At 55.4% G+C, this 27,883-nt stretch overlaps 1 protein-coding gene across 4 annotated transcripts in view; it reads left to right on the forward strand.

Annotated features, from left to right (window-relative positions):
• MARK4 (microtubule affinity regulating kinase 4) overlaps window positions 2,540-27,883 on the forward strand; it is a 34,631-nt gene continuing 9,287 nt past the window's right edge. For 2 of the 4 annotated variants that reach the window (XM_021094541.1, XM_021094544.1), the window contains exons 1-13: window positions 2,572-2,909; window positions 7,531-7,731; window positions 11,138-11,191; window positions 11,289-11,337; window positions 12,050-12,115; window positions 12,193-12,263; window positions 13,342-13,398; window positions 16,615-16,851; window positions 20,802-20,921; window positions 21,343-21,442; window positions 22,824-22,933; window positions 23,039-23,198; window positions 26,461-26,678. In XM_021094541.1, the coding sequence (XP_020950200.1) occupies window positions 2,859-2,909; window positions 7,531-7,731; window positions 11,138-11,191; window positions 11,289-11,337; window positions 12,050-12,115; window positions 12,193-12,263; window positions 13,342-13,398; window positions 16,615-16,851; window positions 20,802-20,921; window positions 21,343-21,442; window positions 22,824-22,933; window positions 23,039-23,198; window positions 26,461-26,678 (1,494 nt within the window). In that variant the 5' untranslated portion in view covers window positions 2,572-2,858. Of the gene's footprint in view, window positions 2,910-7,530; window positions 7,732-11,137; window positions 11,192-11,288; window positions 11,338-12,049; window positions 12,116-12,192; window positions 12,264-13,341; window positions 13,399-16,614; window positions 16,852-20,801; window positions 20,922-21,342; window positions 21,443-22,823; window positions 22,934-23,038; window positions 23,199-26,460; window positions 26,679-27,883 lie in introns of all 4 variants that reach the window. The other 2 variants (XM_021094540.1, XM_021094543.1) reach the window with 2 other exon arrangements.

A 27,883-nucleotide genomic window follows, 5' to 3' on the forward strand; every position in this document is an offset into this window, starting at 1 on the left:
CTATTTCTTGGGCCGCTCCCATGGCATATGGAGGCTCCCAGGCTAGGGGTCCAATCGGAGCTGTAGCCACCGGCCTACGCCAGAGCCACAGCAACATGGGATCCGAGCCGCGTTTGCAACCTACACCACAGCTCACGGCAACGCCGGATCGTTAACCCACTGAGCAAGTGGCAGGGACCGAACCCGCAACCTCATGGTTCCTAGTCGGATTCGTTAACCACTGCGCCACGACGGGAACTCCTGGATTTACCTATTTTGAAAATTGCGTGTAAATGGCATCATACAAGTGGTCTTTTGCATGCTTCTTTCAAGGTCCATCCAGGATGTGACCTCCCCTCTTTAAGTCTGAGTCCCCACCCCCCCGTCTGGGAAATGGGTTGGCAACAGTACTGGGAACTGGGGAGCCTGGGTGAACCCCAAGTGTGGTGGGCGAACGTGTATAGGAGGTGATCTTTCGCCCCCGTGTGGTGTATCCGAGAACTGCAGCTCTCAGCGCTAGGGCTGGGAAGGAATTGGGCTGATTCAGCCTCCCGTCTCACCCCAAGACCCCACCCGTCGTCCCGCAGAACCCTTGGGATGCCAAAGCTTCTAGAACAACATCCTGAACCCCTCCCTTTTTGCCTCCCACTATCCCTGAGACTCCTCAGGCTCCATTTGTTGAATTATAATACTACCACCCATTTAAGAAATTCTAATCTGTTCCCTAATCTGGTCCCACGTGAAGCCCTTTACTTCCATAGGCTCGTTAATTTGTTGCAGACTGAGGTTTACTATCCAGGGACGGGAAACCTTAGCGGTCAAGAGCCCAAGTTCTGGAGTTTGGAGACACTTGTGTTCAAATCCCAGCCCTGCTGCTCCCCAGCTGTGTGACCTTCAGCAAGTACTTTTTCTTAGTGGGGGTGATAAGGCTGGTCCAGCCTCAGCGTGGGTCAGAAAGGATGAGATGCTCAGAAGCTTTCACAGAGGAAGCCTCTGTCCATGTAGTTGATAGTGATATACTGGTGTGTAACAACCAGCTCTCTGGGGAGCAGGGTGTGTGTAGGGGGTGTGTGTGGAAAGACTTGTTTTGCAGGACTTGCCAATTTCCATGGTGTAAATATTCCTTTCATGGCTCAGTTCAAGCTACCAAGGTGACGCTACTGAAAGCGTTTGTCAGGGAAGAGAGGAGCAGTCACCCCTTAGTTTCACTGGGCAGATACGATAGATGCAAATAACCTCAAGATCACACATGATAGTAAAACGTAGTAAAATAATTAGGATGTGATGAGTATTTATTACCTTTGTTTTAAATATTTAATTGTATGTTTGCATGATTTATTTTTAAATAATGGCCGTTTAACCACCGGTTCCAAAACTCCTGAGATTTCAAAACAATCAGCTTGCTTGGGGTGGCTCCAGCACACTGCTGTTGTTGTCACGCCCATTTCTTAGAACGGGAAACTGAGGCTCAGGAAGTTGTTCGAACAGAAAGGGACAGACAGGGCATAGATCCCAAGCCAGGACTTGGCCATGCCTCCCTTTCCTTCATCCCACACTGGTCCAGAGGGTGGTCCCCACGAGATCATGTGACCTCAGGAAAGCCTTTGCCCTCTCTGTCCTCAGTTGGCCCATCCAGAGAGTGGCCCGCTCTGAGGTGAATACTTGCCTGGGGTTCGTGTGCACCAGCTTCAGCCCTTGGGGGAAGGTAACATGTTGGTTCCCCGCCCTCACTTTATAGACTGGGAAACTGAGGCGTGGAAAGATCAAATCCCTGCCAAGAGTTAAATACGTGGACAGAGTCCTGGAACCCCAGCTCCGGTGCAGAGGAGAGGAGGCTGCAGCCCACAACCTCGGGGTCTGGAGTTTTCTGCGAGCTGGGAGGCAGCATTGCTGGAGAGGTTGGTCACCCTTCCCCAGTGGCTCCGCCCAGACACCATTCCCCCCAGCACCCTTAGCCCTTGGTCCCCAGAGCTTCCCGGACTGGGGAGGAGGGGACTGGGAGGGAGAATGTGGACAGCGCCGCCTGCCGGGTTCTTGCCTCTGGGGGGATTCTCGGTCTATTTCTGTCGCTTTATCTCCATTCTCTTCACCGGTCTCTGCATCCCTGTCTCTGTCTCCGCGTGCGAGTCTCTCAGTCTTTGTCGCTCTCTGTGTCTCTGTCTCTCCTTCTGTCTCTCTGTATGTGCCTCTCTTTCCCTACGTTTCTCCCTCTTTCTGCCTTTCTCTTTTTGTCTCTCCATTCCTTGAATGTCTTTCCATCTCTTTGTGTCTCTGTGTTCCCCCTACCCCTGTCTCTCTGTCTTTTTGTCTCTGCGTCTGTCTCTGCCTCTTTCAGTATCTTTCTGTGCGCCTCTGGCTCTCTGCCTTGATGTTTCTCTCCCCTTCTCCTCCGATGAGTCTGTACTCTCCCGTGAGAACAGACTCCCCGAGAACGCGCCCAGACGTGCCTCCGCCCCCAGAGCCCCCCGGCCGGTCGGGGCCTGCGCCTTTAAGTGCTGGCGGCAGGGGGCGGGGTCTCGGCAGCCCCGCCCTGCCCGCCCCTCCCCCTGACGTCCCTTCCTCCCCGGCCCCTCCACCGCCTCCCTCCGCCGCCGCCCGGGCCGGCTCCGCGCCCCCTCCCTGGCCCCCGCCCGCCGGCCTGCCCGCCGCCCCCATGGCGCCCCCAGCCCGAGCTGTGCGGGGCCACTAGGACCCTAGGCACCCCCTTCCCTCCCCCGCCCTGCCCCCTCTCCCACGGCGCGAACCCGGGTGTCCACGGCGCCCAGCTTTTGAGCTCGCGTCTCCAGGCCGGTGGGGGGGGAGGGGCAGAGAGGGGACCCCCCCCCGGACCCCCGCCCCCCCCCCGACCTGGCCGCCCAGTCCCCTGGGACCCGGAGAAAATGTCTTCGCGGACGGCGATGGCCCCGGGCAACGATCGGAACTCGGACACGGTGAGTGGGGCTCGGCCCCTTGGGGAGCCCCGGCTGGGTCCGGCCGCCGAACCCCTCGCCCTGCCGTGTCCCTCGCCGCGAGCGCCTACCCTCGTTTCCCCAGCCCAACCCCGCGCGCGCCACCTCCGACCCCCGCCTGGACTTCCAGGCCGCTCGACCCTCCCCCACTCCTCAGCCCAGCCCGACCCCTGGGGGCGCCCCTCTCCCGGGACCCCTCTCTTATCCCTTGCAGACCGCTTCCGCTCGGGTCTCTTCTCTCCAGGAAGCCCCCTCCCCTGCCTTCCAGGAGCCCCTCCCTTCTCCCGCAGGTTCCTAAGCCCCTTCCCCTCCAGGCCTTCCGCATCGGACAACTGGCCCCCTCTCGGGTGTGCCGGGCTCCTGACCCCAAGGCCCAGCCCGGCCCTCTCTGGGAAGGCCTGGCTCCGTCCTGCCTCTGCCTCTGGCCTTCCCTGTCTGGACCTGGGTGGCGGGCGCCCCAGGATCTCCCCCCCACCACCCTGTCTCTCATTCCCAGCCTTTCGCCCCTCGGAGATCCCCTCCTGGCTCCTGTGGGCTCCCCCTCACAGGAAACCGGTTCCACCTTTCCTGGGCCCAGGGCCCTTCTAGCTTGTTCAAGGTCTCTCCACTTCCAGGCCTGGTCCCCATCTTCCAAGCAGCCCTGTCCATGGATTCCCAACACCTCTGGTCCCCACAGATCCCCCCAGACCCGCTCTGGTCTCTTGCTCTCCCAGGAAGCCTTGGCCTCCAACTCCAGGCCCCCAGCTCAGTCTTGGATTTCTAGGCCCTGGACTAGACGGACTCCAGGCCTCATGCTCCCTGTATCAGCTCCTCCACTTCAGGCAAGCCTCCTCCCGGTGCCCCTGGCGCCCCCGGCCCCTTGACCCCCCTCCTAGGCCAGGCCCCTCCTCACAAGACACCGCCTCATGCCTTAGAGCCCCAGGCCCCTATCCCTTCTGCTGCTCCAGGGCCTCCGTCTTCCTTGCCAGGGGTCTGGCCTCCCAGTGAAGCCCCCTCCTCAGCTTCAGAGTCCTTCCCCAGCTCCCAAGGCCTGACCCTGGATGCTTTTTCCAGAAGACTCCTGGACTCGAAGCCTCTGCTTTTGCCCTGGCTCTAGGCCCTTTCTCTTGGGGTCTGTTGGCTGGAAGCCTTCTCCCCAAGTTTCTAGGCCTCTTGACCCCCCGCCCCCACCAGGCTCTGTCTTTATTCCTTTGACCTGTTCCTTATCCTGGAAGCCCCTTCCCCAGGATTTCAGGCCCCTGAACCTCTCTCTGGTTCCAGGGACTGCTCCTAGGAACCCCCTTCTTTGACTTCTAGGAGTTTCCTCAAGACCCAGACCCCTGGCTCAGGTATCTTTAGCCCCTGACTTCCACTGTCCCATGGCTTGGACCCCTCCCACTGTTCCCAGGCACCCCTGTCCCTCCACCACAGCCCAGAACAATCCCAGAGAGACCCTCCCCTCATTCCCCTGATTTCTGATTACTCTCAGCGCTTCTAAAGACCCTCCCACCAACCAATGCCAGACTCCTCCCCAGCTGGGGTCTTTGTCCCATTCCCCCAGGCCTCTGCTGGGCCCCTGCCAATCCCCAGCCACCCTCACCCCAGATGCCCACCAGATCGATTTATCTCTGCCCCTTCATCTTGCTGGACTCCCCCCTCCCCTCCCCAGAGAGCCGCCATCACCACCCCCATTGCCACCCGTCACACTATAAGCCAGGCTCTGGTTTGGAGTCTCCCATGAGAAGCCCGCCTCTGGCCCCCGCCCCCCCACCCCACCCCAGTCACTCGAGGAAGTGGCAGGGAGCCCACAGGCCTGGGTTCAAGTGCCGGCTCCGCCAGCCACGTTGCCCTGTGACCTCAGACCACTGGCTCTCGCCTTCCGGGCCTCAGTTTCCTGCCCTGGGAAATAAATGGGGGTGATCACCTGAGTCCCTCAGAGGATTACTCGCGATGATCCGGCTGAAGCCTGACGCACGGGACGGATGGGCCGCGCTCCACACGTGTTTGCTGCTATTGTGTGGCTATGAGTCAGACGGCCCTGGATCCCCCACCCAGGGCTGTCATTAGTTGTTGTGTGAGGTCTCGGATCCCTCCCTGCTCAGAGCCTCAGTCTCTTCCCCTCCGAATGGGGCCAAGGATAGCGCCTCGCGAAGGGGGTGTTTTGAGGAACCCAGGAGATGAGGAAGATGCCCAGGGCCAGGCGTGTGGGAGCTGCTCTTATTGTTGTTGTTACTTGGATTGTTCAGAGACGCGTAGGTTCAAATCTAGTTTCTGCTCCTCCCTAGCTGTGTGACCTCAGGCAAGTGATCTCACTTGTCTGGGCCTCAGTTTCCTCCTCTATAGAGTGGGGCTTGTGTGAGCACTTCCTCCCCATCTTGTTCAGATTCGTACGGCCCTGGGGACCAGGGGACAGCTAGTCCCTTCTCTCCTCCCAACTCTTAGTCTGTAGGAGCTGCTTGTCAGTCCTGGCAAAGGGTCACCTCTCTCCCTCTGGAATTGGAGGTCATAGCCCCTCCCCTGCCACCTGGTCACCATGACGACAGCCCTGTGGGGTCATGCTCCCCCACCCCAAGTCCCAGGTCCCCCACCACCCGGCCTTTCTGGAGGTTCCCTAGCAACAGGCCCGGTGTTGGGGCGCCAGCCGGTCGGGAGGGAGCTGGGCCAGCTGGTGGTGCAGGCCAATTTTAGCTCCCGCCCCCGGCCCCTGGGGGCTTTGTCACCCGCTGCCCCTTGCAGGGGTCCCTCAGTCACACTGCCTTCAGTGGGGGGCCAGCCCAGCGCAGGGTGGCTCCCCTGGTGCCACCTGATGGGGCGTCTTTATCTGGGTGGAAATCAGAGGCCTTATCTGCCCAGAGCTCCAGCTCCCTTCCCACCCTCCCCTGGGAGGAGGCCCGGGCTCAGGAGCAGCCCCTCAGGGGGCTGTGGGGAAGAGCTGGGGCCTTGGGAGTCAGCAGAGCCTGGTTCGAATCCTAGACGCTCTTCTCCATCTGCCCTGTGACCTTGGGCAAGGTGCTTACCCTGCCTCAGCCCTGGGGTCCCCGTGTGGAGAATGCAGATGGTAATGGGACCCACCCCGGAGGCCTGGATGAAGGCACAGTAGGCAGCGGGCTTGCGGTTAGGGCTCCGTACTGGCGGCTGTCTTCCTGGTCCTCACGGGAAGCATTTCTTTTCTGCCTCTTATGAATCGACTGCGTGACCTTGACACGGCACCGCCTCGCTGCGAGCCTCAGTTTCTCCTCTGGACTGTGAGGCTGCAGGTGCTGCCCTCACTGGGCCGCTGTGGCAATTAAATGCAGAGGGGATGCTTTGATGCCCAGGACTTGGCCCAGAGAAAAGCCTACTTAAGAAAAGTGACGCGGGGTGTGAGGCAGTGCGGTGTGGCCTTGGCCAAGGCCTCCACTCTGGGGGAAACTGTCTGGGTTCACGTCCCAGCTCGGGGGCCTCAGTTTCCCTACCTGTAAAATGGGGGTGGTGATGCATCAATGGCCAGTGCTCATTAAGTATTGGTCCTCGTCCCTATTAAGCGGCCTGTCAGATCCCTTGCAGGAGTAGCCCCGGGCCCTCCTCTCATTACCCACCTGGCCTCTCCCTCAGCTCCCTGTGTCCTCCTGTGTCCCATCCCCCAGCCCTGGGAGTGTCTGAGTAGAGCCGTCTCTTTTTTTTCGGCCATGCCCCCACAGCCTGTGGACGTTCCCAGGCCAGGGATCAAACCCGTGCCACAGTAGCAACCTGAGCCACTGCAGTGATGCCAAATCCTTAACCCACTGAGCCACCAGGGAGCTCCTGGGCAGAGCTGTCTAGGCCAGGGCCTCTGTCTCCCTCTGTTACCAGCCCCTGGGCCCCAGCACTGAAAGGGAGGCCGGGTCCCTGGGGCTCACAGTCAGGGCAGGGCAGTCTGGATCGGGCAGGTGACCTGCGGGAGAGCGAGGCCCAGGAGGGAGGACGGCAGGAGCGGAACAGAGCATGGCGGGAAGACAGCAGGTCGGATGCCCGTGGAGCAGCCGTGGGGTGGGGGGGGTGGCGATGAGGAAGCCACAGCGTCTCCCAGAGAAGGAAGGTTAGGCTGCGGGCTGCAGCGTCAGAGCCAAACGAAAAGGTTACAGAGTCTGCAGTAGGACTGGGGGCCGTAAGGATGAGAAGAAAACACTGGGGGCAGTAACTCGGGAAGCGGTGTTGAGATACGGGTTTGCCAAAGAGTGGAGGACAGTGACTGATAAAATGGAACGCTGGGAGCAGCGAGGGTTGGAGGGTTGGGGTGGCGTGTTGAGCCCTGGCTGCGTCGGCGTTGAAGGCTGCAGCATTTAGAATAAAATAGTCTGGAGCCGATGGAGGTCCCAATAATTAGAAAAGGAAGCCGGTGATGGGGGTGGGGTGCTGATGGCAGGAAGGACCTGAGGTCTGGGGTCCCCGCACAGCAGAGTTGAGGGGCCCCAGCATCCTTGTCCTCAGCGGCATCTTTTCATAGAGCACGTTGGGAGACCCAAGGCTCCTCTCGGGTGTGGGTTTGCAAAGGGCATGAAGGGGGCAGTGGCCATAGCTGGAGGTAGCCACCCCAGCCCACAGGGCCACTGAAGGCGACTGGGCGGGTGCTGCCCACCACTCATGCTCCATCTCCCCCGCCCAGCATGGCACCCTGGGCAGTGGCCGCTCCTCTGACAAGGGACCGTCCTGGTCCAGCCGCTCCCTGGGTGCCCGCTGCCGGAACTCCATCGCCTCCTGTCCTGAGGAGCAGCCACACGTGGGCAACTACCGCCTGCTGAGGACCATTGGGAAGGGCAACTTTGCCAAAGTCAAGCTGGCCCGGCACATCCTTACCGGCCGGGAGGTGAGTGAGGGGAGGGGGCAGGGCTCCAGGCAGCGGAGCTTCTCCGCAGGGAGGCGGGGAGAGGTCGAGCTTGGCCCTTACTTTGCTTTGTGACCTCTGGTAAGTCCCTGACTCTCAGAGTAGAACCTCTCAGATTTTTCCAGAACAACCAGAATAGGAGAAGAGAACCAGTTTCAGGCATCCCTGGAGCTGGCGGGCCTTCTCAGATCACAGGCAGGCCATGCATTGTGTTTCTGAGAAGTCACCTTATTTTATTTTAAAAAGTTTTTTTTCGGAGTTCCCGTCGTGGCGCAGTGGTTAACGAATCCGACTAGGAACCATGAGGTTGCGGGTTCGATCCCTGCCCTTGCTCAGTGGGTTAACGATCCGGCGTTGCCGTGAGCTGTGGTGTAGGTTGCAGACACGGCTCGGATCCAGCGTTGCTGTGGCTCTGGCGTAGGCCGGTGGCTACAGCTCCGATTCAACCCCTAGCCTGGGAACCTCCATATGCTGCGGGAGCGGCCCAAGAAATAGCAACAATAACAACAACAACAACAAGAAAAGACAAAAGACAAAAAAAAAAAAAAAAAGTTTTTTTTCCTTTTTTTTAAATAGGGCATATTTTTAAAAAATAGGGAAGTTCCTGGGCCAGGAACTGAACCCGAGCCATAGCTGTGACCTACACTTCAGCTGCAGCAACGCCACATCCTTTAACCCACTGTGTGCAGCTGGGAATCAAACCCCACGCCTCTGCTGCAGTCGGATTCTTAACCCACTGCGCCGTAGTGGAAACTTGCACCTCCCTGTTTTAATGGTGGACTTTGGCTCCACCAAATCTTCCAGGATCTTGGTTGAGAACACAAGTGGTTCATTTGTGTTCACACAGGCTCTCTCTCCCCACCTTGCTTCCAGGGTGGGTCCGTGTGTGCAGAGTTTGTCCACATTGTTGCAGGAAGGAAAAGGATGGTTAACTCGGCTAATGGGAGGAAGAGGTGGTGGGTGAGGCTATGAGCCCTCTTACCTCTTGCAATTTCAGAGAAAGTGACTGGAGCAGTTTCTCCCACCCTTATGCTGTCTGTGCCTTACTCACAAAGGGCACCAGGCCCCAGTGGTTTTATGGGCAAATAGTACCAAGCATTCCGATTTTATGCCAACACTGCCAGAGACTAAAGAGAGAGGTTCCTGGAGTTCCCATCCTGGCTCAGCAGAAACAAATCTGACCAGGATCCATGAGAACGCAGGTTCGATCCCTGGCCTTGCTCAGTGGGTTAAGGATCCGGCATGCCATGAGCTGTGGTGTAGGTCACAGACTCCGATCTGACATTGCTGTGGCTGTGGCGTAGGCCAGTGGCTACAGCTCTGATTCAACCCCTAGACTGGGAACTTCCCTGTGCTGTGGGCACAGCCCTAAAAAGACAAAAAAAAAAAAAAAAAAAAAAAAAAGAAAGAAGAGGTTCCACTGTCTGATAAAGCCTATATGCTAACTTGATGATGACAACAAAACCAGATAAGATCTAAAATTGTGGGCCAGGCTTACATATGAATGTAGAGACAGAAACTTTTTTTTTTTTTTCTTTTTTGGCCACCCCACGGCACATGGAGTTCCCAGGCCAGGGATCAGATCCAGGCCGCAGTCGTGACCTACGGGACAGCTGCAGGAATGCCAGAGTGTTAACCCGCTGTGCCGGGCTGGGGATCGAACCTGCAACCCCGTGCTCCAGAGACACCATGGATCCCGTTGCTCCACAGCAGGAACTCCCCAAAATCTGAAGCAAGATATTAGCGAATGGAATCTGACATATCAATTAAAGAAAGCTGTGTGGAGACAAAGCCGGCCTTGGCCCAGGAATGCACAGTTCTTTTCAAATTGGCAATTTATTCCTGTACTTCGTCACATTCACAGATTCAAGGACAGAAACCATATGATCGTCTCAATACTGGCATCAAAAGTGCTTGACAAGATGAAAAACCCGTTCGTGCGACTGTGAAGAAAGCTAAGGGACCCTCTTCCCCCACAAAGAGCACATTGTTCCCTCATGAGTGTCTTGACCGTGATTCCAGGAGTTTCTAAGGGAACGAGGCCTCCCAAGGGAGGAGTTCTGTAGTCCAGTGGATCTGGGGTGATGGAGGGTGATGCCCAAACCCTTTGGGAAAACTAAAGACCTAGGGCTGCATTCAGACTTGAAGTGCTGCACCCCAGTGTGCAATTCGAAGTGCCGGGTCAGCTGAGGGGTTCCTGCTGTGGCTCGCTGAGTTTTCAGAACCCAGCTAGGAACCACGAGGATGCAGGTGCCATCCCTGGCCTCGCTCCGAGGGTTAAGGATCTGGCGTTGCTGTGAGCTGTGGTGTAGGTCACAGATGCGGTTTGGATCCCACGTTGCTGTGGCTGTGGTATAGACTGTGAGCTGCAGCTCTGATTTGAGCTTGGGACCCTCCCTATGCCATGGGTACGGCCCTTAAAAAAAAAGTAAATAAATAAATAAGCTGCAAGGTAAGTATAAAGAGGATTCAGTTACATTCTGATCCACCCCCCCACACATACACACAATAACTCTCTCAAAGCTCTTGCGAAAGTGTATGAAAGTGTATAGGAGTTCCCCCTGTTGCGCAATGGGTTAAGGATCCAGCATTGTTTCTGAGGCAGTGCCAGTTCAATCCCCAGCCCAGCACAGTGGGTTAAGAATCTGGTGCTGCTGCAGCTGTGGCCCAGGTCACAGCTGCAGCTTCAATTGGATCCCTGGCCTGGGAACGTCCATGTGCCGCAGGTGTGGCCAAAAAAGGAAAAAAAAAGTATCTATCGATTTTAAGTTTTAAGTCTTTGAGAAGCCGACTCTACAGGCTGCAGAAGTGCAAATCCCAGCCCACAAACTTGTGAGCCAGGTCACCTGGACCAAGTGACTGAACAGGCCTGTGCTTGTTTGCCCGTGTGTAAGAGGAGGCTGACACTAACACTCACGCGGTTGTCGTGAGGATTAAAAGAGTTCTCATGTGTAAAGTACGCAGATCAGGGCCTGGCCCGTGTGACTGCTCAGTAAATGTTAGCTCTGGTTATTATTTTTCATCCCACAGTTCGTGCATTCAAAACAAAGATGTGACGGGTGAGTGGTCAAGATGCCCTCAAAAAGGGGCCCCCGAGGGTCTCGGTCGCCCTCACCCACACTCACCCAGGCCACTGGGGCAGCCCCGCCCAGGCCCCACTGTGGAGTAGGGGCTCTTGCCCTGCAGAACTAAGGGTGGCCCTGGACACGGTGAGAAAAGCATGTGCAAAGGTCCTGAGGCTCAGATTCCCCCTCTGCTGAGAACGAGGGCTGTCTGTGAAAGGGAACCAAGGAGGGACGTCTTGGGGGACCTGTGCTGGGGGACCCTTTCCCAGCTGGAGGGCCCGTGGTCCCTTGACTGTTCCCTCCTGTCTTTCTTCCACCTCCAGGTCGCCATCAAGATTATCGACAAAACCCAGCTGAACCCCAGCAGCCTGCAGAAAGTGAGGCCCTGGGAGAGGGAGCAGGGCGGGCGCCAGTTTGGGCAGAGGGTCCTCGAAACAGGCTGCCCTCATCTTTCTCTTTGCTCCTTTCCTCCAGCTGTTCCGAGAAGTCCGCATCATGAAGGGCCTGAACCACCCCAACATTGGTGAGGAGGGGAAGGGAATGGGCTCGGGGGTACCGACCAGGGCACGTGGGAAGAGAGAGCCAGGCAGAAGGGAGGAGACTCTGCCGTTACAGCAGTTAGAGAGACCTGTTTCCTCCAGCAGTGTTGCTGCTCCCTGGCTGTGTGACCTTGGGCAAGTCACTCCACCTCTCTGAGCCTCGATTTCCTCCTCTGGAGTGTGTGGGGGGGATTAGAGGGCTTACTTCAAGGTCATTGTGAGCACTGAATAAGACGATGCACACAAGTCAGTTCGGAGCTGGCCTCCTATTGCCACCTGCAGCATCCTCCGCGTCGTCATTACCATTAGGCCGAGTGGAGAGGGTGGGGTCTTTGCCAAAGAAGCAGGATGTAGCCTGGCCTGGGCGTTGGCCACAGCATCTGTTCATCCATTTGTCCACATGCTAAGTGACTATTTATCAAGGGGCTGCTCATGTGCCAGACTCTGGAGCACAGCAGCGAAGCGGACAGACAAAGCCCTGGCCTCACAGAGCTGACCTTCTTGTGAGGACGGGGGAAAAGTGCTAGCGTGGGGCCGGGGATTGGGAACCTCTGGCCCTCGGTAGGGAGCCACTGAGTGTTCTCGAGTGTGGGGGTGTAGGGGGTGTTGGGGTCGGCGCATGTGCAGTTAATGCGGGCTGGGGGAGGGGAGGGGGTCTCTTCCTAACCGCCCCCCCAATCCTCCCGGCCATTGTAGTGAAGCTCTTCGAGGTCATCGAGACAGAGAAGACGCTGTACCTGGTGATGGAATACGCAAGTGCTGGTGAGGGCCCTCCCCTCCCCCTGCTCTCCGTGCACCGCCCCCGTCCCCCCCTGACCCCATCCGCCTCCGCCCTGCAGGAGAAGTGTTTGACTACCTCGTGTCGCACGGCCGCATGAAGGAGAAGGAAGCTCGAGCCAAGTTCCGACAGGTCAGGGTCACGGCTGCGGGGGGTGGTGGGGGGGAAGGCTGGGCGGGGCGCCCCCTGTCCCTGGGGCCGAGGGTCTGGTGGCCGGGGTGGGGCTGGGCTGTCCACGGACCTGGGGGTGTGGCTTGAGTCCGGGTGGGGGTGGAGGTGGACAGAGGGGTGTCTTCGGGGGTTCGGAGGCCCGGGTGTGAAGCTCTCCAGCCGGAGGTGCAGGTCCCCAGCTGGGTGGGGGAGACGGTCAGGCATGCAGGTGCCCAGGTGTGCTGATGTCAGATGCGTGGGTTCAGAGGTGGGGCCAGTGACAGGAGTGTGCCTAGGAGGGCATGCCGGTGCCAGGGTGCTGACGTGTGCGAGTGAAGGCGTGTGGGTGCCCGGGTGCATAGGGGCGTGGCTGTGCAGCTAAAAGTGTGTCCAGCAACCTGGCCATGTGGGTGAGGATGTCCATGTTTGAGGGTGCCCAGGTGTGTGGGTGAGAGGGCGTGTGCTTGCACACTTGTGGCAGTGAGGGTGCCCAGGTGTGTGAGCGGGCTGGGGGGAGCCCAGGTGTGGGCACACAGGATGGCGGGCACAAGGGTGTCTGGCGCAAGGGTGTCCAGGTGGACAGGAAGGTGGGTGGGTGTCCAGGTCTGTGGCAGTGCGGGTATCCAGGTGTGTAGGGTGTGCAGGTGAGGGGCTTTGGCGAGTGAGGGTGTTGGTCCAGGACGGTCCTGCCCGACGCAGCTTAAGCCCTGGTGTGTTGGGGCTGCGTGTCTGTCTGTAAGCATGTGATGCTTTTGTGCGTGTTTCTTGATGTCAAAGTCAGGAGCGGGCTGGTCTTGTCTTGGTCCTGGTGCACCTGCCAGGAGGGGGTCCGATGTCTGGTTACAAAGATGTCCAGGTGTCCGGGTGGCCGTGTGTGTCTGTGCGGGTCTCACCTCATTTCCCACTGAGGCCAAATTGGGGGAGGGGGAACCCCAGCGTCACAGCCTGTGCTTGGGGAGGCCTGGCATTCAGAGCTGGGTTGTGACTGGGTTCCTGGGGACTCGGAGGGAGGCTGAGGGGCTCAGGGGCCGCAAGTAACTGACCTCCCTCCACCCTCCAGATTGTGTCGGCTGTGCACTACTGTCACCAGAAAAACATTGTCCACAGGGACCTGAAGGTGAGCCCTCAGCTCAGCCCACAGACCCTGCTTGTCCCCAGCGCCCCATCCGCGGGGGGCCCTGTGTCCTCGGCCACGCCCCCCTCCCTTTTCTTTTCACGCCTCTCCCTCAGCCTCCAGGGTCCCTTGACTTTTTCCCCAGCTTCTGTGGTGGAAACAAGGCCAGTAAATGGGGGAGCAGTGGGGGTGGGGACGGGAGGAGGGAACAAAGGGGAAAGAAACAAAGTGTCCCAGAAGGGCCTCCAATGGCTCCATGTGTCCTGGACAAGGTCACTGGGACGCAGTGCAGAGTTTGTCACTCTCAGAGCCTCTGGAGACTTTAGAACACTCAGGAATCTTCGAGAATTGAGATCTTAGAGCCCCAGAGTCACACGGCTTCCAGGGTCTTAGAGTCACAGACATCTTCAAACCTGAGAAGGACCTTTGAGAGAGCTAGTGCCAGGCAGGGAGGGGGCTCAGCGGGGCCTGGACCTCTCTCGCCTGGCCAAGTTGAGCCGTGGCAGCCTCATCCAGCAGCTCCATGTTATGCCCACACCCCCGCCACCAGGAGGGTCTCAGGACTTCTCATCCTAGACCAGAGAGAGAAATGTTTGTTGGTTCATATCAAGTTGTCTACTGTAGTTTCTAGAGCACGTTCTGTGCCCCAGGCCCTGCGCTAAGTGCTCAAGGACTTGCTTCGCAAGGTTCCTACAGCACAGGACCAGATTTGTTGTAGTGCTTTGTTTTGTTTCGTTTTGGCCTGGCCCGTGGCATGTGGAAGTTCTTGAGTCAGGGATTGAACCCGTGCCACAGCAGCAACCCAAGCCACTGCAGGGACAACACTAGATCCTTAACCTGCTGCACCCCAAGAGAACTCCTGTTTTAGTGTTTTAAGTTCCCAATCTGCTGTGGACAGGTGCTTTGGTAAACTATAATAAAAATGAAAGGAAAAAAAGATGTATAAAGTACAAGCCCAGAGTTCCCGTCATGGCGCAGTGGGAACGAATCCAACTACGCACCATGAGGTTGCAGGTTCGATCCCTGGCCTTGCTCAGTGGGTTAAGGATCTGGTGTTGCCGTGAGCTGTGGTGTAGGTCACAGACATGGCCCAGATCCTGCATTGTTGTGGCTGTGGTGTAGGCTGGCAGCTGTAGCTCTGATGCTACCCCTATCCCAGGAACCGCCGTATGTTGCGGGTGCGGCCCTAAAAAAAAATACAAGGCCAAAAAAAAAAAAAAAAAGGAGTTCCCGTCGTGGCGCAGTGGTTAACGAATCCGACTCGGAACCATGAGGTTGCGGGTTCGGTCCCTGCCCTTGCTCAGTGGGTTAACGATCCGGCGTTGCCGTGAGCTGTGGTGTAGGTTGCAGACTCGGCTCGGATCCCGCGTTGCTGTGGCTCTGGCATAGGCTGGTGGCTACAGCTCCGATTCGACCCCTAGACTGGGAATCTCCATATGCCACGGGAGCGGCCCAAAGAAATAGCAAAAAGGTAAAAAAAAAAAAAAAAAAAAAAATACAAGGCCAGTTTTTAAGGTGATTATTATTAGATTCAAAAAACATAAAATTCCACTGTCAGATTATTGTGGAAGTTTCTAAACATCCCCTCTCTCTGTATTGCCCGGCGTCCCCACACAACCATCTGGGGAAGCACCTTAGAGGCTTCAGTTTGCCCTGCAAGGATGCGCTCCATCTGGACGAATTTGGGGGAGGCACGCCCCCTGGTGGAGGCTCTTAGAAGTGTCTAAATGAGGATTTGGGAATCTGGTTAAGGACAGGGGTCCAACCACCCAGCCCAACCCAGAAGTGAGTTTGGGGCTGAACCATGGTGCCTCAAATGCCATGAAGGAAGATGTTACCCCTGAGAAAGATGGAGATGCCAGTAGATTGAGGTTTGGGGAAGATGCCTCTGAAGCGTGTGTCTGTGTGGGTTCTAGCCCTTTGTGGGATCAGAGGTAGGGAAGGGTAATACCAAAATAGGCTTGGATTCCAAAATCTAAGTAGGTGTGGATTCCCCTTCTGCTACTTTCTTGCTGGGACCATGAGGTGGCCTCCTTAAGCTTCCGTTTCCTTGCCCATGAGATATCAAATACAAGGACATGTGCCACCAAAAACAGACAAAATCTCAAAACCATGCAAAGTACCTACTGAGTGCTGGCCCTCTCCTGTGTGCTGGGGTGAGCCCTTCCTGCTTAGCCCCACAGTCGCCTATGAGGCAGGCACTAAAATGACCCTCAGTTCACAAAAAAAAAAAAAAAAAAATAGAAAAGGAGTTCCCGTCGTGGCACAGTGGTTAACGAATCCGACCAGGGACCATGAAGTTGCAGGTTTGATCCCTGCCCTTGCTCAGTGGGTTAACGATCTGGCGTTGCCTTGAGCTGTGGTGTAGGTCGCAGACGCGGCTCGGATCCTGCGTTGCTGTGGCTCTGGCGTAGGCCGGCAGCTACAGCTCCGATTCAATCCCTAGCCTGGGAACCTCCATATGCCGCGGGAGTGGCCCAAGAAATGGCAAAAAGAGAAAAAAAAAAAAAATGACCCTCAGTTGATACATAAGGAACCAAGGCACAGAGAGGGTTGGTAATCCACCCAGAGTCACTCAGCGAGTGAGCGATAGAGCTGGGGTTCTTCCAGAATCTGTATTTTAACCCCGTGCTAGGTCGTCACTCTTATAAGCAATAGTGTAAAAGACAGGTGCATAGTAGGGGCCTCATAAATATGTCAAATGATTGTCTTCAGTTCATGGGTGTTGAGCCGTGAGTCGTCATTTTTTTTCTGCGGGGGCCAACAGAGGCCCAGAGAGGGGCTGGAGGTTGCCCAAGGACCTCTAGCTCTGCAGACCACCTGGGGTAATCAGAGCCTGTGTGAGGAGTTCCCTGGTGTCCTAGTGGTTAAGGACTCAGCATTGCCAGTGCTGTGGCTCAGGTTCAGTCCCTGGCCTGGGAACTTCCACATGCCATGGGCATGGCGAGAAAAAAAAAAAAAAAAAGCTAACATGATAAAGCACTTACTGGGTATGAAATACTGTTCGAGGCCTTTTTCCTGGACGAATTCCCTTCCTTCTCAATCCTCCCTGTGAGGCTCAGCCTCTGATCATCTCCACTTTGGGATGAGGACAGGGCCCAGAGAGGTCAAGGCACTGCTCAGGGTCACACAGGGAGTGAGGGGCAGTGCCAGCGTGGCCCCGGATGGCCGGCTCCAGCGGCACACACGTCCCCCCTCTGCCCTCTCCTGGCTTCGCAGGCGGAGAACCTCTTGCTGGACGCCGAGGCCAACATCAAGATCGCCGACTTTGGCTTCAGCAATGAGTTCACACTGGGCTCGAAGCTGGACACATTCTGCGGGAGCCCCCCGTACGCCGCCCCGGAGCTGTTCCAGGGCAAGAAGTACGACGGGCCGGAGGTGGACATCTGGAGCCTGGGCGTTATCCTGTACACCCTCGTCAGCGGCTCCCTGCCCTTCGACGGGCACAACCTCAAGGTGCTGGGTGGGGCTGGCACGGGCTCGGAGTGCCCTCTCGGTCGGACCCCCGCCCCCCAGACACCTCTTCTGCCCAGGGCTGGGGTCGAGGTTATAGGGCCAGACGGGGATCCGCAGGACCCAGGTCCCCAGCGCTGGCCGATGGGCCCAAGTGGACCAGGCTGCACTGGGGGTTCAGGGCACAGGCATGGCAGCTGGCAAGCCTGGGTTCAAATCCCACTCTGTCACTCATTCACTCAGTGCTTATTCATTGTCCACCGTCCACGACGAGTCAGGCCCTGTTGGGAGTTTGGCAGACACGGTGTGAACAAAGGAAACAGAAATCCCTGCCTTCGTGCAGGCGGTCCCCAGGCAGTCCTGAAAACACGCTAAGTGGGACAGCCAGTCACAAAGGCCACCTGCTGTGGATTCCATCTCTGAAATATCCGGAATAAGCAGCGCCACAGAGACAGAAAGCAGATGAGTGGCTGCCTGAGTCTAGGGGAGTCGGGGCAGGGAGTTGGAGTGTAGGGTTTCTTCTGGGGGTGATGAAAATGTACAGAAGCGGCTCATGGCGATGGGCGAATAGCCAAAAAACCATGGACGGCTGTGTGTAACCAAACAGAACAGTTCCTGCCCCCACGGACGGACATTGCTGCAGCAGAGCCAGGCAGAAAATAAGCAACGCATATAGCATGTCAGGCTGGTTAGTTCTGTGGAAGGAGGTGGGAAGTGGGGGGGGGGGTGAGCTGTAGGTTTGAGGGGGCATTTTTTTTTATTTTCCCTTGGAGCTTTTTATTTTGAAACATCGCCAGTCAACAGAGAAGTTAGGAGCCTAGAACAAGGGGTGCGTGGTACCTTTCAGGAGCGGCACTGGTCGCCAGCGCGTGGCCGCGGGTACCGTGTGTCTGTAGACGCGTGTGGTATCGTTGTCATCACCGTTGGACAGAGCACGTGGCTGTCAGTTGCAGAGTGTCCCCTCGTCTCTAAAGGCTGCATGCATCCCGCAGGGATCTCCTGAGATCTCTCCTCGATCACGCTCAGGAAATCCAGCACTTGATGCAATCCTGGCCTCTAACCCACGGCCCATACTCGGGTTTCATCAGCCATCCCAAGAATATCCTTGGTGGCTATTTTTTCTCCCGCTCTGGCATCCGCTCTGGCGTCTGTGCTGCTTGGGCGCCCGTGCTGTACTCGGTTGTCCTGCTCTCTCCAGCCTCCTTTCGGCTGGATCAGCGCCTCTGCCTTTCTTGTTCCGGGCGTGGCAGGGATGGGCTCAGGCCGGTCATCTTGCAGGAAGAACCTCCCTCAGTCTGGGACGCCCAGGGTTGCAGGGGGAATTCTGAGGCAGGAACGCTCAGGTCTCTTCAAGGTGGCTGAGGAGCTGTCAGGAGATCCAGGAAGTCATTGCCAAGGACAGGGCTCTGCTGGCCTGGGTGAGGGGCAGGAGGGGGTCCCCACATCACAGCGGCCTCAGCCGAACAGCTGGCCCCTCTGGGACTCAGTCTGCGGAAGGTACCAGCCTCAGCAGAGCGTCCAAGACAGGCTGAGATCAGGCAGGCAAAGTGCTGGCTCTCACAGAATAATCTTTCTGAGCCCCAAGCGCAAAGCCAAGAGACCTTTCCAAAGGGCCAGGCCAGCCTCTCCCCGCCCCAGGCCCTGGTCACCTCCTGCTGTCCTGGTGTCCCCACCAGATACCCAAGCCTTGGGTGAAGGAGACGAGCAGCTGGGGACAGATCCCTGCTCTGTCATGTCCTTACTGAGTGACCTCAGACAGGCCCCTTCCTGAACTTCTGTTTCCCCGCACATAAGATGGGGACACATACAGCCAGACCGCATGCGTAAGGCCCTTCCCTGGGACCTGGCAGTTGGCCAGGGTGTCACCCTCGGGAGCTGCTCTGGGTGGTGGTGTCAGTGGCCTGGGGGTGCCTCTCACCGTCACGTGGAGCGGGGGTGCCACAGTGCAGACTGCCTCTGAGCCCTGGCCCTGCGCCTTCCTGGCTGCACAGCCTCAGAGCAAGTGATATAACCTCTCTGGGCCTCAGTTTCTTTGTCTGGAAAATAGGCACCTGCTTCACAGCATCCTTGTAAACCTAGTATAAAGCGCTTAGAGTTCTGCCCACACCAGCCGAGTACCGTGGAAGCAATACTCATCACTATTAAATATTCACCACGCTGCGGGCTGTGATGACCTGCAGAGGGAGGCTCCCCAGGCATAGGCTTCATCCAGCCCTTTTAGGAGAAGGCCCTCAGAGGGAGCTCCTTCCCAGCCCAGGCCCCCGCAGGGGACTCCGCCCAAGAAACACATCCCTCCTTTCACGCCCTCTGCGTATCTCCCTCCTTCCCCTCCTCCTCCCTCCTTTTCCTCCCTGCTCTTTCTTTCTTTCCTTCTTTCCCTCTCTTCTTTCTCTCTCACCTTCCTCCCTCCCTTCCTTCTCTCCTTTTTTGGCCATGCATGTGGCATGCGGAAATTCCAGGGCCAGGGATCGAACCTGAGCCACAGCAGTGATAATGCCAGATCCTTAACCCACTGCACTGACTGGGGAACTCCACACCCCCTTATTCAGGATGGAGGGGCTCTCCCTGGTCTGCCATGCCGTGGAGCATGGAATTTATTTTTTCTTTCATAGTTTTGGCCCTTAAAAAAAGGTCAATAGGAGTTCCCGTTATGGTGCAGTGGTTAATGAATCCGACTAGGAACCATGAGCAGTTTCGATCCCTGGCCTTGTTCAGTGGGTTAAGGATCTGGCATTGCCGTGAGCTGTGGTGTAGGTCACAGACTCGGCTCGGATCCCAAGTTGCTGTGGCTGTGGTGTAGGCCAGTGGCTACAGTTCTGATTAGACCCCTAGCCTGGGAACCTCCATATGCTGCAGGTGCGGCCCTAGAAAAGGCAAAAAGACCAAAAAAAAAAAAAAAAAAAAAAAAAAAAAAAGGAGCCCATGGTGGCTCACCCCTGAGGTTAAGAACCTGACATAGTGTCCATGAGGATGCGAGTTTGATCCCTGACCTCCCTCAGTGGTTTGGGATCTGGCGTTGCTGTGGCTGTGGTGGAGGCCGGCAGCAACAGCTCTGATTCGACCCCTAGCCTAGGAACCTCCATATACCACAGGTGCGGCCCTAAAAAGAAAAAAAAGTCAACATAAATCAGTGCTCTTGGAGTTCCCATCGTGGCTCCGTGGTAACAAACCTGATTCGTATCCATGAGGGCGTGGGCTCAATCCCTGGCCTCACTCAGATGGTTAAGGATCCAGCGTTGCCGTGAGCTGTGGTGTAGGGTGCAGGCACAGCTCAGATGCTGCGTGGCTGTGGCTGTGGATGGCAGCTGCAGCTCTGATTTGACCCCTAGCCTAGGAACCTCCATATGCCGCAGGTGCGGCCCTAAAAAGGCAGAATATATATGTATATATATATGTATCAGTGCTCATTCTTTGAGACTGCTGGGGCAGGGAGCTTTTTTGGAAAACCAGGCTTAGGATGGGGGCCGGGGCAGGGCTCCCCTCTCTCCTCCCGTTTTGTAAACCCAATATTTAAAAGGCACTTGCTCTGCACGTGACTGGTGCTTGGCATTAACTTCTACAAACTCACTCGTGCCTGGGAAGCTGGTGCTGTGGTCCCAGTTTATAGACACGGAAACTAAGGCCCCAGAGGCTGACCCGCCCGGCCACCTGCTCTCTTATCTGGCTTATGGAATTCACTTGCTCTATAAGATGTCCTCAGAGTGAAAAGTTCTATTACTTTAAAAAATTTCTTTTAACTAAAAAAAAATTTTTTTTTGAAAACTACTGCATCTAGTACAACATTCCCATTTCACAGATGGAAACTGAGGTCAAGAGAAAGTGGTGAGGTTTCCCCCACACGTTGGGGCTGGGACCTGGAGCTCCTGTCACTTCTGTTGGGGGATCAGGAGAAAGGTGTGTGTAGTGAGTGAGGAGGCCGGGTGGACCTGCCCCCAGTAACCCCATCCCCCCAGGAGCTGCGGGAGCGAGTCCTCAGAGGGAAGTACCGGGTCCCTTTCTACATGTCAACAGACTGTGAGAGCATCCTGCGGAGATTTTTGGTGCTGAATCCAGCTAAACGCTGTACTCTGGAGGTGAGCTGAGCCCCGACCCCTCCATCGCAGCTGTCCTGCCAGACCCTAACCCTGCTGGGGGCTGATCTGCTGTCAGAAGGGGAGGGGAGACAGGCAGCCCCGGGAAAAGGCTCCCAGACCCGTCCCGGTGCTGCCCCCCCCAAGCCTCGCCCACTCCCCGACATGCCCGTAATTAGCTAATGAGCTGCTAGGAAGATTACAGGGCGCCGGCACCCAGATGATGCGGAGGAGGAAGGGCGGCTTCGGGAGGCTCCGGCTGGGGGTAGGGTGGGGCTCGGAGGTGCCCGCTTTCAAGGAGCCTTGGATTCTGGGGTGCTGTGCCTTGGAGGCAGGCAGCAGGGTGGGGTGGGGAGCTCACTTTTCTCCCGGGCCTTCTGACATCTCTCTTTGTCCATCTCTGGCCGGCTCCCAATTCCTGCAGCAAATCATGAAAGACAAGTGGATCAACATCGGCTACGAGGGCGAGGAGCTGAAGCCATACACGGAGCCTGAGGAGGACTTCGGGGACACCAAACGAATTGGTGAGGGTCACGCAGAGCGGAGCCACAGGCCTCAGAGCTGGGGCAGGGGGAGCTTCCCAGCACTTACCGCTTTGCTTAGTGCCTGGAGAAGTTTGCGAGGCCCTTAGGGAGAGCAGAGAAGTCTGGGCTCCGAGTCCTGCCCCGCTACTTTCTAGCTGTGTGACCCTGGCCCAGTGGCTTCCCCTCTCTGTGCTTCTGTTGCCTCATCTGGAAGAGGGGATAGTCAGAAAACTTTGCTTCATAGGTTTGTTATGCATGTTAAGTGAATGAGTTTACATAAAGCAATTTACGTAGTTATATTAGTCAGGTAACCAGTGCTGTGTGGTATGTTAGCTTTGACCGCTAAGACAGAAGAAATCACAGATTACTTTTGTCCAAGAAGAGCTTGGACAAAACCGTCAGTAACCTGCATGTTTGAGGAAAACTGCTATTTCGGCACGTGCCTCACCCACCACCTCTTTGGTCCCAATCCCCTCAGCCTGGAGCCGTCCAACACTTGACCCCTAACACAGTAGCCCTGGAAGAACCGTTAGGAACCTTCCAGTTGCCTTCCTTGTACAGATGAGGAGACCGAGGACACCGTTATCTGGCCGTGTTCATCAGGACTTTCATGGTTGCCAGTAACAGAAATGCCAAGTCATTCGGGCCTAAGCTGGATAGTAATAGGTTAAACCATATGAAATTGCCATTCTTATAGCTCAAAAATGGTCAAAACCAGCAATTTCATAAGGTTTAACCTAATAGTGATGTTATTCATTCTCATAACTGAAAAGGCCAGGGTATATCAGCCTTCAGGCATAGCTGGTTCCAGGTGCTCAGAAACATTTGTTGGGTATCTTCTCAGTGGTTACTTCTTTCCCAGGAGCAAGCTGGCAACAGCATGTCCTGGTGGCCTGGATAACCCCCTTCAACAGGAGAAGCCACTTTCCTAATGTTCCAGAAGAAGCCCTTGGTGGTGCCCATTGGCTATCCCTGAACCAATCAGTTTGACCTTGGGGACGGGACACTCTGATTGGCCAGAAGTGGGTCATATGCCCACTCTGAAGCAATCAGTGTGGCTTTGGGTGTGGAGCATTCTGATTGGCCAGACTTGGGTCATAGGCCTCCCCCAAACCAATCACTTTGGTCTTGGGGATGGAACACTCTGATTGGCCAGACCTGGACTCTATATATATGCCTTCCCTTGGGGCTTGGAGCAGGCAGGAGTCAGCCAGATCTGAGCAGGGGAGGAATGTTCTTCCAAGGAAAATCAGGGTGCTGCCGGCAGAAGGGGGGCGTAGATACTGGACAGGCAAAGAGCAGGCATTAGTACGAGATGCGGAAACAAGTGGAAAGGAAGGATATGGGGAGACTGAACCTCCTCTCCATCCCCATCTCCCAGAGGTGATGGTGGGTATGGGCTACACGCGGGAAGAAATCAAAGAGGCCTTGACCAGCCAGAAGTACAACGAAGTGACCGCCACCTACCTCCTGCTGGGCAGGAAGACTGAGGTCAGAAGGCGTCAGGGACCTGCGGGACGCGCGATGCCCAGGGTGGAGGGACTTCTGGGCCAGAGGGGTCGGGGCTGAGGTTCCTTGTCTGTCATCTTCATGCAGGAGGGTGGGGACCGGGGCGCCCCGGGGCTGGCCCTGGCACGGGTGCGGGCGCCCAGCGACACCACCAATGGAACAAGCTCCAGCAAAGGCACCAGCCACAGCAAAGGGCAGCGGAGCTCCTCCTCCACCTACCACCGCCAGCGCAGGCACAGCGACTTCTGTGAGTATGGTCCCCACGCGCTCACCTGCCGTCCCTGGGCCCGAGGCCTCAGACCGTCAGGATTCTCTGGGCAGCAAGGCACAGAGACCTGCTCAGGCCACCTGCAGCGAAGGGAGGAATGTTCTGTAAAGGTGCAGGGATAGTGTATGAAACTTGGGGCACCCGGGCTCAGGAATGCGTTAGAAACTGGAAAAGCCGGAGTTCCCGTCATGGCTGGAAAAGCAGATGAATGCGGAGCGGACACTCTGTGTCTGGCTTCTCGGCTTGTCCGGTTGCTTTCTTTCTTACGTAACTCACCGTATCTCCTTCCCAGGCCCTTACGACTCGTTTTAGAGACCAGCTCAATTCGTAACTGAGATCTTCCTGGTCCACTTGCTATCAGGGTCCAGTTGGTATTAATCCATTTGACTAGGACACAAGAGGACACGTATTTGTACAAAACGGCTGCTGAGAGCCTGCCCTCTGGCCTGTCCTCCACACTTCCTAGTGGGAAGGGGCTGGGCAGACACCTGATTGTACCCCCCATTCTGCAACTAACCGATATCTCATATCCTACAGAAAGTAGATCCACTGCAAGTGGGACCCGGGAACTTCTAAGAGATCTCTTACCGAGGCCCTCATCAAATGGGAACCCTCCTAATACTTTTAAATAGCTTTATTGAGATATAATTCACACACCAAACAATTCATCACTGAGAGTGTGCCGTTCAGCGGTGCTGGTGTATCAAGAGTCGTGCAGCCGTCACCACAGTCAGCTTTAGAATATTGTCAGTACCCCAGAAAATACTCTACAACCTTCAGCCTTTGACCTTTTACTTAGATCCCCACCCGTCCCAACCCCCAGCCCACTACTGATCTATTTTCTGTCTCTAGATTTCCCAGTTCCGAATGTTTTTGTCTGCCTTCTTTCACTTAGGATTTTATTTTCAGGTTGATCCACGTTTAGCAGGATCAGCACGTAGTTCCTTTTTCTTATTGAATATCCATCGCGCGGATACACCGCATTTTGTTTACCCACCGAAGGGCATTTGAGTTGTTTCGGCCTTTGGCTGTTGTGAATAACACTGCGGTGAACACTCATGTACACGTTGTTCGTGGGGATCTGTGTTTCTATTTCTCTTGGGCCTTACTTAGGACTGGAATTGCTGGGTCATCTGGTAAACTCTATGTTTCACAGTAAGGAACTGCCAAGGCAATTTCCAACTTTCTGTTATTTTTGTAGCCCCGCCTCTCTCCAGGGGTGTTCTTTACTCTGGACCAGGCACTAGCACTGGGAGAGGGGACTCAGGGAAGCTTGGTATCAGTCCTGAACCGAAAAAGGTTGGTTCTGGATGGTCAGGCCACCCTCTCCCCTGGGCCTCCTTTTTCCCACGTATAAAATAGCAAGATTGGTCCAGAAAGTCCCTAAGAAGTTTGTGACTCCAACATCCTATGGTTAGAACATGGTAACCTTTCAAAAACCCCACATGGGGAGTTCCCATCATGGCACAGCAGAAACAAATCTGACTAGGAACCATGAGGTTGCAGATTCAATCCTTGGCCTCGCTCCGTGGGTTAAGGATCCGGCATTGCCGTGAGCTGTGGTGTAGGTTGCAGACAGGGCTCAGATCCTGCGTGGCTGTGGTGTAGGCTGGCAGCAACAGCTCCGATTGGACCCCTAGCCTGGGAGCCTCCGTATGCCATGGGCGCGGCCCTAAAAAGACAAAAGACCAAAAAAAAAAAAAAAAAAAAAAAAAAACCCTGGATTCTGAGATTCTCTGTGTGAAGGATGGTTGATGGGCCCCCTGTGTCCATCATTGTAGAGTTTTTTATGATTTGGGGACTTTTTTTTTTTTTTTGGACCATGCCCACAACATGCAGAAGGGTCAGGGATTGAACCCTTGCCACAGTAGCAGCCTATTCCACAGCAGTGACAACATCAGATCCTTAACCCACTGAGCCGCCAGGGAGCTCCTCCAGTTCTGGGACTTTTGAGCATTAAGTTTCTTGAGGCTTTCCCATGCAGAAGTCCTAACGGTCTGGGGTTCTAGGACATATTTAACTCCCTTGGTTCTAAAACCATACATTCCCAAGATGGCCTAAGGAACCAATCTGGTTTTGCTCTGTTTTTGAAACTAATACAGTCACTTCCTTCAAAACTTGATAGCACAGGAAAGGTAAATAGCTAAAAAGTCTTGGAGTTCCCTAGTGGCTCAGCAGGTGAAGGATCCAGCATTGTCACTGCTGTGGCACAGGTTTGATCCCTGGCCTAGGAACTCCTTCATGCCATGGTGCAGCCAAAAAACAAAAGAAAACAAAGAAAAAAGTCTTTGTCCTACTCGTATCTCCCAGCCCTCAGTTCTCCTCGGAGGCAGCCACTGTTACCGGCTTTATATGAATTCCTTTGGAGAAGTTTTACTCATATGTAAATATATAAAGAGACAGGTATGAAAAGGAGGAGAAAGATAGAAAAAATGAACGAAGATGTATAATACAATATTTAATATACTTATACTATCAAGAAATATTATCCCCTTTTAATAGAAATGAGAGCCGCTTGGCAACATTTGTTTATAAACAAATATAGAGTTAGAGACACAAACACCCCTTTTTTTTTTTCTTTCTAGGGCCACATTTACAGCATATGGAGGTTCCCAGGCTAGGGGTCGAATTGGAGCTGTAGCTGCTGGTCTACACCACAGCCATAGCAACGCCAGATTCGAGCCACATCTGCGACCTGTGCCACAGCTTGTGGCAACACCAGATCCTTAACCCACTGAGCGAGGCCAGGGATCAAACCTGCGTCCTCATGGATACTAGTCAGGTTCTTAACCTGCCAGTCACAATGGGAACTCCCCACTTTCCCCCCTTTTCTACACGACATCCCACTGTAGATGTTATACCTTGCCTTGCCTCTTCTACTTCAGTCTGTCTTGAAGATCATTTGGTGTTGGGACCTTCTTTATAGCTGCATAGTATTCCATTGTGTGGCAGTATCTTGACTGACTTAGTTTCCCCATATAAAGGGGCATCTAGGTTGTTCCCAGTCTTTTGGCTTTAAAAAAAAAAAAAGAAGCATGCAGTGAGTAACATATGTGCATCATGTGATTTATGTGGCACCTCTGGGTCACTTTCACACATGTCTGTGTCACATTGACAGATATTGTCAGAATGGCCTACACAGATGTAGGCGATAAGGAGTTCTAAGATCCCAAGGATTTCCCAGAGTAGGTTCTGGCTTTTCCAGGTCATGCCAGCCATAACTGTCGCCTTCCTCTACCAGGTGGTCCGTCTCCCGCACCCCTGCACCCCAAGCGCAGCCCAACCAGCACAGGGGAGGCGGAACTGAAGGAGGAGCGCCTGCCAGGCCGGAAGGCAAGCTGCAGTGCTGCTGGGAGCGGGAGCCGAGGGCTGCCCCCCTCCAGCCCCATGGTCAGCAGTGCCCACAACCCCAACAAGGCAGAGATCCCAGAGCGACGGAAGGACAGCACGAGCACCCCTGTGAGTGGCGGAGGGGGGGTGGCCTGGGGGCTGGGAGGATGGGGCTGGGGGTGTGACCACCCCTGGCCCAGCCTCCAGATACCAGGTGGGTCACATTTTTCGCACCCTGCCATTTCCCGACCTGTTCCCCAGACCACCACACAGGATTCCTGTTACATCCATCCATTCTTTCACCAGATATTTATTTACTTTTTTATTTTTTGCTTTTTAGGGCCGCACCCAAAGCATATGGAAGTTCCCAGGCTAGGGGTTGACTTGAAACTACAGCTGCCAACCTACACCACAACCACAACAACGGATCCAAGCCAAGTCTGCAGCCTACACCACAGCTCACAGCAATGCCAGATCCCTGACCCACTGAGCAAGGCTGGGGATGAAACCCACATCCTCATGGATACCAGTCGGATTCGTTTCTGCTGCACCGCAAAGGGAACTCTTCATCAGGCATTTACTGGGTGCTGTCTCTGCCTGAGCTTGTGCCAGATTCTCGTGAACAAATTAGCATCCGTGTCGTAAAGAAGCTCTCTGTGTGCTTTCAACAGGAAGGATGTAACACCGGGAGTCAGGTGTGGTACTTACAATGTCGTGGGAAGGGCTAGAGGAGCAGACAATAGACAAGACCTACAAGAATAATATACCTGCCAGAGCAGAACTGACCCACCAAGGGAGCTGCCACCTCTGAGGCCACGTCTCGCTCCACTGAATTCAAGAACATACAGTTATGGCTGCAGCGAAAAACTCAAAAACCTCATCCTCCATCAGAAGAACCTTTTGCTGCTCAGAGGTCTGGAGAACTGGCATAGGCACCCTGCTGAAGCAAAGACCCTTGTCTCATGGCCTTGCCTGTGTGAGCACTAGTCAAAAGGGGCAGAAAGGAGGCGGCCACCCCATTTCCACCTCCCAGAACTTCCTGAGTGCAAGATTGGCAGAACCCATTTATATCTAGAACCTGAGCTGCAGAGGTGTCTGGGGAATGGAGGATTGAATTTTCTTGCTTCTGAAGCTCCCCAGAATGTTAACATACAAGCCGTGGAAACCAAAATATCCTTAACCTCAGGAGACAAGGGCAGAGGCAGGTTACAAAAAGGTAGTCAGGATGCTGAAGTCACATAGACCAGAGTTTGAATTACACTGGTGAGCTGTGTGACCTGGAGCAAGAAACGTCCCCTCTCTGAACTTGACTAGCCCACCCTGTGAAGTGAGCT

Source organism: Sus scrofa, chromosome 6, assembly GCF_000003025.6.
Source record: "Sus scrofa isolate TJ Tabasco breed Duroc chromosome 6, Sscrofa11.1, whole genome shotgun sequence".
Lineage (NCBI taxonomy): Eukaryota > Metazoa > Chordata > Mammalia > Artiodactyla > Suidae > Sus > Sus scrofa.